General features: G+C 37.4%; 1 protein-coding gene across 2 annotated transcripts; it reads left to right on the plus strand.

Moving 5' to 3' along the window:
- On the plus strand, positions 1–7354 carry G6PC2 (glucose-6-phosphatase catalytic subunit 2). 2 transcript variants are annotated; one of them, XM_014732340.3, is made up of 5 exons: positions 1–262; positions 838–947; positions 2931–3042; positions 5050–5165; positions 5961–7354. In XM_014732340.3, the coding sequence occupies exons 1-5, from the start codon at positions 45–47 to the stop codon at positions 6470–6472; spliced, it is 1068 nt and encodes a 355-aa protein (XP_014587826.1). In that variant the 5' UTR covers positions 1–44; the 3' UTR covers positions 6473–7354. The 2 variants fall into 2 exon arrangements, with proteins under 2 accessions (XP_014587826.1, XP_070097268.1); XM_070241167.1 differs by lacking the exon at positions 5050–5165 and having other exon boundaries at positions 5961–6118.
- Positions 7355–10371: the final 3017 nt, after the last annotated feature.

The following is a 10371-nucleotide window of genomic DNA, read 5'->3' on the forward strand; positions in this document are numbered from 1 at the left end:
TGCAGCTCCAATTGCTCCATGTTTAGAATTGCCTCTCTTTCAAGATGGATTTCCTTCATAGGAATGGAGTGCTCATTATTCAGCATTTGCAGAAGGACTACCGAGCTTACTACAATTTTCTAAATTTTATGTCCAGTGTTGGAGACCCCCGGAATATCTTTTCTATTTATTTTCCTCTTTGGTTTCAACTTAATCAGACAGTTGGAACCAAGATGATATGGGTAGCAGTCGTTGGGGATTGGTTCAATCTTATTTTTAAATGGTAAGACTTCTGTTTTGATTCATTTTTCCTAAAGCTTATTCTTGAATTTGTAGATTTGGCTTAATGATCACACTTCAAATGCATGTAGTTTTACTTGGAAAATCTTTGAAACATATCAGCTAACTTGAAACATCGATTCATAAATAGAACTTACAAAAGCATAGAAATGTATAGTTTATCTGATTTATAAGTAAATTCCAAAACCCTGTAACACATATGCTGTGATTAACCAAGAAGTTAGTTAAATAAGCAGCACCATAAAGAACAGATCGAGGATTCCAGGGACCACTTTGATATTCCCAGGCTAAGTACCCAAAGCACCCACAGGATTTCCCCTGCAAGGAAAAAAGTCCCTGTTTTATTGGAGACTAGGATGCCCAAACTCCAAATGACTGTGTCATCCTCCATAATGAGGGACAGACAAGAATCCAAGTTCTTTCTAAGTCTCTTAACCATGAGATTTCTCCATCAACCCTCTGCTTGAGTCATTTTTAGAGATGAGAATAGCTAGTCTCCAATTCAGTAATAGTTGTGTATTTAAATACAAATGCATATTTATATTTCCTTAAATACAGGATATTATTTGGTCATCGGCCCTACTGGTGGGTCCAAGAAACTCAGATTTACCCAAATCACTCAAGTCCATGCCTTGAACAGTTCCCCACTACATGCGAAACAGGTCCAGGTAAGCAACTATAGCAGCCTCGAGTTACTAAAGACATTAGAGAGTCATTATGTATGATTATCATCTAATAACTGTATGATACTATATAGCGTATTAAAGAAAATGTCGTGGGTGAGGATGCCAAAAGTTCATAAGCACAAAAATTGCTAATGAGAAAGGAAAGAAGTTTTACGAAGAATCAAATTTCACTTTGTTATTTGTAAAAGGGTAAGTTAGGAGAATACTACCCAAATGATTTTATATTTGACATTTATTTCCTGGAAGAACGTAATGCTTTGATACTAAAACAGACAAAAAACAGCTAGAACCAATTCCCAAAGAACTATATTAAAATCCCAGAAATGTAGATTTATCTGCTGCTGAGCAACTTTCAAAGTTATTATAGGTTTTCTGAGAATCTCATGAATGAAGGAAGAATAGACAAGTTTTCTGTATGAAAGGTAAGGACTTCCTGGTGTTACTATTGCCAGTAAAGATTATCTCTAATCCTAGAATGATTTCTTCAAAATTTCTTTTTTTCTCTCATGTATATAGTATGTAAGTAGATTTCTTGGACCCTTTCCTTTTTTATTATAAGTAAGATTCTGTATGAGTGTAAAATCTTTACTTATGGAAGTTGTTTATTGAAATACATATATAAAGGAAAATTTTGAAGGTTTTTTGAAATATATATATAAAGAAAAATTACGTTATTTTAATTTGTAAGACTGTTTTATGGTACCTCACCACAGTTTGTCACATAGCATAAACTTCTTGCCATTTGACATCTTGAAACTAACCCTGATATATAGTGAATGTGTAAGTTCTCAATGAATTTTCTGAACATCTTTCTTTTTTGCTCCCATAAGAGCACACATCCGTCTGTTATATTATGTACCACACTGTACCATTGTTAATTCTTTATATGTCTGGTTCCCCCAATAGACTGTGGGTTCCATCAGGTCAGGGATGGTGTGTACTTTATCTTTGTGAAACTAGTTTGTGATGGACGGATGGATGGATTGGAGGATGGATAGATGGATAAACTTTGAGACAACTGAAATGCTACCTTGGTTTATCCCAGTATTTCCCAGCATGTGTTCTATCTTATGAGACCTTTTTCGGAAAAAAAAAAAAAAGAAAAGAAAAAGAAAAAAAAATACTGCATTCTATATTCACTCCTTGGAAATTTACAACTCATTTAAGTATATAAAAGGTTCTGAAAATTCCCACGTAATAAATAGATTTGAAAGAAACAGATCTATGAGAAATAGATTTGTCTTTGTTTAATTTAGAGTTTTTCAAGAAGAGACTGGTATTTAACCTGAATGAATCTCCACTTGGTGAAAACTCAGAGAGAATATTAAAGTAAAGTGATAAACAAAAAAACCAAGCAGCGTGGGAAAGCTATTCTGAGAGTAGAACAGCTATGTGTCTGCAGACTTCTTCTCCCAGAATTGTTGCCCCCTTTCCCGCTTCTCTTTGTCCATTTAATAGCAAAGATTCCCATTGCGGTGGCCGGCCACAAGATGGGCATACAGGTAGCTGCTAGTACCTAGTAGTCAGTTGGTAAATCAGACATGGTAATGACATCCTTCAGATGCTTAAGTTTTCAGCCCAAAGAAAATAAACTGATTCAAGATCCAACACAAGTACTTTCATTTTCTCGTCAATTAGAAACAATTAGATATGAAGAATGAGTACGGATGTGGCAGATTTTGGTGCAACACCCTGAGTTCTTAATTAGCCTTGAATGTTGTAATTTCTGGAATTTGATGAACTTGAAAAATCTAGAAAAAAGCTTTTGAACTAGTGTTTTCAGGCTCAATCTGACTCAATTTTCTTTATTTCTACCTATGTCTAAACACTACCTATAATCTGTGCCCTCTGGTGTTTTCTGAGTTATTTGTAATTTTCATGGCTAATATGCTATTCTGCTGTCCATTTCTGATAGTGATACTCTATTAACTACCATTCAAATGGATTGACATTTTGTTTTATCAGGAAGTCCCTCTGGCCATGCAATGGGCTCATCATGCGTCTGGTATGTCATGGTGACGGCTGCCCTGAGCCACACTGTCAGTCAGGGGGATAAGTCATCGACCACTCTGCACAGGTGAGCTTTTCTCCAGTTTCTGTAGCACTGTAATACGACAGTTTTGAACACAAAAAGTCTTTTTAAAAATTCATTTTAGCCTATTTTTCGTTGTTGAAATGTGCTTATTCTACTCTATCATATCCAAAATAGCAAAATGAATAGAAAATTAATATTTTGCTTTATGATAATGTCATAATTAGCTCACAGCTATTACTGGAAATGTTTAATTGATTGATGATTTGCTAAATGTGCCTTTGGGTTTCCATAGTACAATAATCACTTTGGTAGCTCATAAATAAGTCATCTAAAATTATGTAAGGAAATGTTTTTGCGTGTACATTCCCTTGCTTTAAGATTAACTAGAAATTTTGAGAATCATCATTCCCCTTGAACGCATCAGTTAATTTAGTATAATTATGCTTCCTTCTTTGAATAGCCAATACTTGTGACATCAATAACATGCATTCTAGCTTTAAAGACTATGCAACCTTTTTAAAAAACTAAAAACGTTCTAGAAGCAAACTCAAAAGTGAAAATCAGTAGACTTAATGTTAGTAGATTTGTAATGTTTAGAAAAGCCTAGAATTTTAAATTAAGATTACTTAAAATTTTTATAGGAATTGGACTGTTTCCTTTTGTTTCCTGAAATATTTTAACTATCATTAAAACTATCCTGAGCACAACTTTAGTCATAAATTTTTAGGCTACCTGAGATAAGATTTGTCAGCTAATTGCTTAAAAAATATTATAACATATACCATTAGATAAAAGTTCTTTTAAAATAAAAAATTCTGAGATCCACCATATATTCCACTTTTTAGAGTAGTATTGGGTAATATAAGAAACAAATGACCAAAAGAATTTAGGCATCTCTAAGGTTTATTCTAATAAGACTGCAGCCTATATGCCTTAATGTATTCATTATCCAACCGAAAACAACAACAGCAGTAGAAGGTTGTTGTAAATTAAAGAAATTAGCATTTTCCATCCAGAGACAATTTCTCAAAGTAGGAATCAAGATAAGCTTCACCTTTTCTCTGTAGTTCATTTCTTCCTCCAATTTCCAAACCTAGAAAAATATTTCTTTCTTCTAAAAAATTTTTTTCTTAACTCATTTTCAATTGTTATAACTGCAAGATTTACTTCATCCATCAAAATTTAGTGAGTGCCTACACTGTACCTTAATATTACCAAATCCTCGTTGACTGTTATTCCATATTCATAACCCCAGCTTACTGCCTCTTTGAAAGTCTCATTTCTCTCTGTTCCTTAATCTTTCAATAACCAAAATTTGGTCCGGTTATCTGGAATAAACCATTCAGAACCTCCAAGGATTCCTAGAACTCAATATTGCTAATTCTTTTTATTAAAATGATGAGATTATTTGGATTTTATTATTTTTATGATTTTTGCATGTTGCTGCTTCTAATCCATATTATATAACCTATAGGTCAATTCCCTTGTTCCTTATTTTCTATATGTCAAAAAACAAGGAACCAGGACTCGAGAGTCTGTGAAATTAAACCTAGTGAGAACCGGCCCTTGATGGAATGCCTGTGTGCTTTTCATCACAGTGGCAGCTGCCTCTCCAGTGAGTTTTCTTCAAGCAAAGAAAGCTTGAGAGAGGAGGGTAAAGAGGAGGCACATATGACAGGGAGCAAAAATATGTGTAATTCATTCTTGATCATTCTGGATATTAGTAATGCCCCCAAACTTGAATTTCCCCTACATCATTAAAATAACTCTCAGGATGTCAATTTGGTTTCCTTGTATAGCATTTATTAAAATCTCAGGATATAGCACTGGTTAAGCTTAATGCATTGATAAATGTAGAAACCTCTATTAAAGCTTTTCAAATTCTATGGAGCACATGGAGACAACATTTTAAAAAAAGACTCTAGAATCATGATGTTATATCACAGCTAGGAGAGTCCTCTGGGAAAGATCATTTGGTGTCACCCCCCTGTTTTTATGAGTGATACAATTTCTTTGCTTTTTATGTTTGTATCTATTCTTCCATCGTAGACTGACCTGGTCATTTCTTTGGAGTCTTTTTTGGTTGATTCAAATCAGTGTCTGCATCTCCAGAGTATTCATAGCAACACATTTTCCTCATCAAGTTATTCTTGGAGTGATTGGTGGTAAATATGATCACTTACCTTTAGTTGGGTCATTGGAAAGCTTTAGTGTCAGTTCATGTTGTCAGATTCTTCCTGGTAATCACTTCCCCAATCTCAGGTAATTCTGTCAAGGCACTGATACTTAATGCTACCATGGGAGCTTAAGTGGTTCAACACACCTCTCAAATCCTCCATGTCTGCAATGGCACAGTCTCACTTGTGAGCATAAACACCCAACCTCTTACTGAGGCGGGCTTCTCTGAAGTGACTAGAGCTAAGTCCAACTCTCAAACCACCACTTCACACAGCCTGCTTGTGTCTTGGTTTGGGGGACTTAAAAACGGCCTTCCATCCTGCACACCATGCCACTCTCTCTGAAACATCTGGAGTGATTATTACATGGCTATGTACTTCATTTAACGGCTGCTTTGTATGCCCGAAGCAGCATTCACCGTGACTGAGTCTCTGCAGTTCAGCCCCACATGCCTTTCAAAGGCTTTCTACGGTAATTGGCTATGGCAGTTGGAATATCAATTACAGGCACCTAGATCAGTGCTCTGCCTATAAAGTAGGTTGTCACTCAGTGCTGTGGACCCCTGAAAGATCTACCTGTGCTAATGCAGATGATGAAAAGACCATGGGGCAAGTGTGTATTTTTAGTTATTGCCTAAAAAAAAGGCTTTGGAAAATGGATAGAACGTGGGTGTCTAAAGCCCTTTATCAAACTATGGCTAAATTCTTTAATTCAGAGAAGAATGATTCCCGAGGGGCTCAAGGGCAAATAATCATCTTCAGTGTCTCTTTCCTAATCCCCAGGCATGCTTGTGGCAGAGGCCTTTGAACACACTCCAGGCATCCAAACAGCCAGCCTGAGCACATACTTGAAGACCAACCTCTTCCTTTTCCTGTTTGCACTCGGCTTTTACCTGCTTCTCAGACTACTTGACATTGACCTGCTGTGGTCTGTGCCCATAGCCAAGAAGTGGTGTGCCAACCCCGACTGGATCCACATTGACACCACACCTTTTGCTGGACTTGTGAGAAACCTTGGGGTCCTCTTTGGCTTGGGCTTTGCCATCAACTCAGAGATGTTCCTTCAGAGCTGCCGAGGGGAAAACCGCTACAAGCTGAGCTTCCGGCTGCTCTGCGCAGCGGCCTCACTGACCATACTGCAGCTCTACCATTTCATCAAGATACCCACTCACTCGGAGCATTTATTTTATGTGCTGTCGTTCTGTAAAAGTGCCTGCATCCCACTCGCTGTGGTTGCTGTCATTCCCTATTGTATTCATATGTTAATGAAACCAAGTGAAAAGAAGATTAATTAGAGCTGTGCGCAGAGTTATTGCTCTGTGGTCCCAGGATGACCCTCATCCTCCATCCTCCAGTAGAACCGCAGAGCAGGGAGAGACTGGAGGCTTCCAAGCGGAGGTCACAAAATGGCAGCCACAGGCCCCACCCCACGTGTGTTTAGTTTGGCCTTCACAGTGGTCTTCTTTTTGTCTTTATTTCTATTTTAAATTAGTTGGCAACATTTAAAAACCAGAATATTTGACATAAAAATCTGAATTTCTGTATCGTTTTGAAAAATCTGTCAACATGGCAATAGGGAGGTCTGCATTCCCATCTGGAATCAATCAACTATTGCTGATTGTGCCCAAAAGGAGGCCTGTACTCCATTTTATCACAGTCTTCAGCACCCAGACAGGGGTCCCAGTATCAGACACCTTTATCATCTTAAGGTCAGGCTGCTTCTGGCTCCTGTGGAAATCGTAATGGAGACCTTAGTCAAATCCAATCCCCTCAGTTTTCAGAGAAGACAATGGAGGTTCACTCAGGTGAAAGAGCTTGCTGTTGTCACACCACCATCAAAACAGGAATTAGAACCCAAGTCTTCTGACATGTATTTCCATTACACTATGTTTTGTTTCTTTATTTTCAAGAGGTAAAAATCTGTAAGAGTGAATGCTTTTATGTAGATTGTATGATAATTGCCATGTAAGTTAGCTATTTTTCCAGAAAAGACATTAAAATGCCACATTCTACTCGACTTGGGTCTTTATGGAGCCAGCAATGGCTCTAGATGTGGACACATATCCAGAGGAAAGGAAACAGGCCAGGCTACTCTCTAGACTTGAACTTCTGCCTAACCCCTGGTCTCTGTTTTACAGTAGTGATTTCCAAAATTTCAATAAATGCTGCTGAAGATACTCTGCTTAGAACATTATTTACCCAAAAAGGCTTATCTCTTCACTATGACATCCCCATACTTTTTTTTGAGAAGCCAATCTTTCAAAACCAGGGAAATCAAGTGACTTCTTCAAGGTCACGCACCAACCCGGGAAAACTATTACATGCTTCTATCTGTTAGCTGGGTTGATCTCTGTGTATACTGAACTGTGATGAAAATCAACAGCTTTACTTTAGAAAATTATTATTGATGGAATATTAATATTATACTAGGAATTTCTCAGTAAGGGTTTTTTTCCTCATTGGACCCAGTAATTCTGGACTTCAAGTTAATAACTGTGCCATTTCAATCAAGTACATTTTGAGTCAGACTTTGCTACATATCTTAGTGACCTGTGATCCATCTCAATGTTTTATGTAACTCTTCTCAAGAATATCAATACATGAATTATTTTAGATGATGTCATGTTAAATAACCCATAAATATTTATGAAAACAAAACAGTTGAAACGAATGCCATTTGACAAGATATTAGTTGAGGATAACAAAACCTCTAAAATCAAAGTAATTATTGGCTCCCTTCTAAGTGTCTTTATAGACTATATACTGTTGCTTTTACAAAACACACTTAATAGCTTTCTTTTTAAAAGGTTACTGAACTTGATTTCAGCGGTTGGGTGATTCCTAAGCAAAAAGCTAAGGTATGAAGAAAGATTATCTTGAGAATGAAATTTGTCTCATGTTGATGTGACATTTGGGGTAAGGAGAGAAGAATGATTCTTAAAGTGATGACCCTGGTTCATTTGTTCAAGCCCGTCGCCCAGTGTTGTGTTTAGAAGGTCATTTCAATCATTTAACATGTTATGATGCATTGGCCCCATCACCTAATCTTCTGCAGTTGTCAGAGATCTCATTCCTGTCTAACTGCCCTTTGCCAAAGTTTCGTTTGAGAGTAATAATAGTCTTGAAGAATTCTCCATCCCATTACAGTCTCAGCTTCCTCTTACCAAGGCCTGAGGAATCTGGGCCGTTAATAGCCGGAGCATTGTGTCACAATGCTTGACTCTACCATAAATGCCTCCTTGGTTCCCAGAGAGAAGCTCTCTTCAGCCACCCCACAGTGAGTGCTGTCTGTTGGGTGATACATGATCCTCAGAAAGGGACTAGGATGAGGTGTGGGCTCATTTTCTGTAATTGATCACCAACAACTCTTTCCCTATCTGCTGCAAGGCCCTAGAGTCGCTGTGTGATGAGATCTCCCTTTCTACTCTAGTGGAAGTCTCCTGGAGGGATCCATATGGTGAAATTGCTTTTGCAATTGAAACGGCCTAGGCAGCAAGAGGAACAGCTTCTCACAGCCTTGGAGAAAATGCCTGCCTTTAATAATGATGGAAAAGACTCTTCGGCTTCCAATTTATTTGCCAAAAGTAAGTAGAATTGAGCTCATTTGACTTACTGTTACTTTGTCCATATATTCAAAATGCCTGCACATCTACATATTCAGGAGAAAAATGTTGATATCATGAGCATTCAGAATGAGAAAATCTAGACAAGTGACTTGAGAAACTATCCAATCAAACATATATTTGAAAAGAAAAGGAAAGAAATTTATTATTGCTGAAACTAGCTGTCAAAAGGAGCGTTGAATTTCTTTTCTTTGACAACCTATTGCTTGGACATCTGCCTTGGAAGGTTAAATTGGTGCCTTCTCTTGACCTATTTCAATATAAAAGAAGAGTGATTAAAAAATTTATTGTAAGATGTCCTTGAAACTCAGTTATATTTCTAAATGCTTTATATTTATTCAAAACCTGTAAATAAATTAAAGATCAAATTATACACACACATATGAAAAAACCTTGGTATAAGAGAGAGTCAAAAGACTTGGTTTTTGAAATGTGATTCATTTCTCAAGTATATTAAAACTACATATTCCAGCACTCTTTAATTAAACTTTTTACAACAATGGAAATGTTCTATATCTCTGTTGTCCAGTATAGTAGCCACTAGCCACGTGTGGCTATTGAACTGTTGAAATGCAGCGAATGCAACTGAGGAATTGCATTCTTAAATTTTATTTACTTTTAATTAATTTAAATTTAAATAGTCATGTGCGTCTAGTGGCTACTAAAATTAGACAGCACAGATCAAGTCCCACAGTGCTTTTCCCTGAAAAACAAAGTATTTTTTTATATTGTCATCTGTACCACATTCTTGTGAGACAACGTGACTCAGTATTAACTGCTTTGTTTTATGCGAAGAAACTGAGACATGAGTGATTTGTTGGCAGAACATAAACAAGGGATGTTTACCCCTGACCAAGAATCTTTTGATCAACCCACAGATGTTATTTACTAGATGAAAAAAAATAATAGTTAGTGTTAACAAGGTATAAGACAGGTGTGATAACAGGTAAATCCCATCATAATCTTTACACCCTTAAAAGAAAACTTTAACTCACGTGGTAACTGACACTAAGCATTTCTGATGCTTGAAGGATTAAAGTGACTTTGAAAAGTTCACAGACTCGGCAGCATTTTCAAGGGACATCCTCCGTGGACCGGGGATTCTGTGCAGCTCTCTTCTCTCCTCCTCTGTCCTGTGAGCTCTAGCCGCCTTGGTCTCCCCAAACTCTTAGCTCATTGCCTCAAATCACAGAGTCTGGATTCCCCCTCCCCTCGCCGTGTCGTGAAAATGGGTGAGGCTTTACCCAATATTCATGACCACATTCTGGATGCTTAGATGACTTCCTGACGAAGTTTTCCTGCTTGTCTGGGTCTACCAGACCTGTATGCTGGACACCAGCACTTCTGTCGATATTCAGAAACTGTTCAAAAAAGGGTCACTGGTGTCCAGTTGCATCTGAGGATTCTCCCCTCATTGACCGACTGTTCTAGCCACTCTGGAAATTGCTGCTTTCTGGATGAACACCTGGACTTCAATGTTGCCAAGAAACTAATGTCAACCTTCAAAAACAGAGGCAAAGCGTTTATTTGGGATCAAAGAATTGCTACTCAGGGAGCACAGTTTCAGGTAG

Source organism: Equus caballus, chromosome 18, assembly GCF_041296265.1.
Source record: "Equus caballus isolate H_3958 breed thoroughbred chromosome 18, TB-T2T, whole genome shotgun sequence".
NCBI lineage: Eukaryota > Metazoa > Chordata > Mammalia > Perissodactyla > Equidae > Equus > Equus caballus.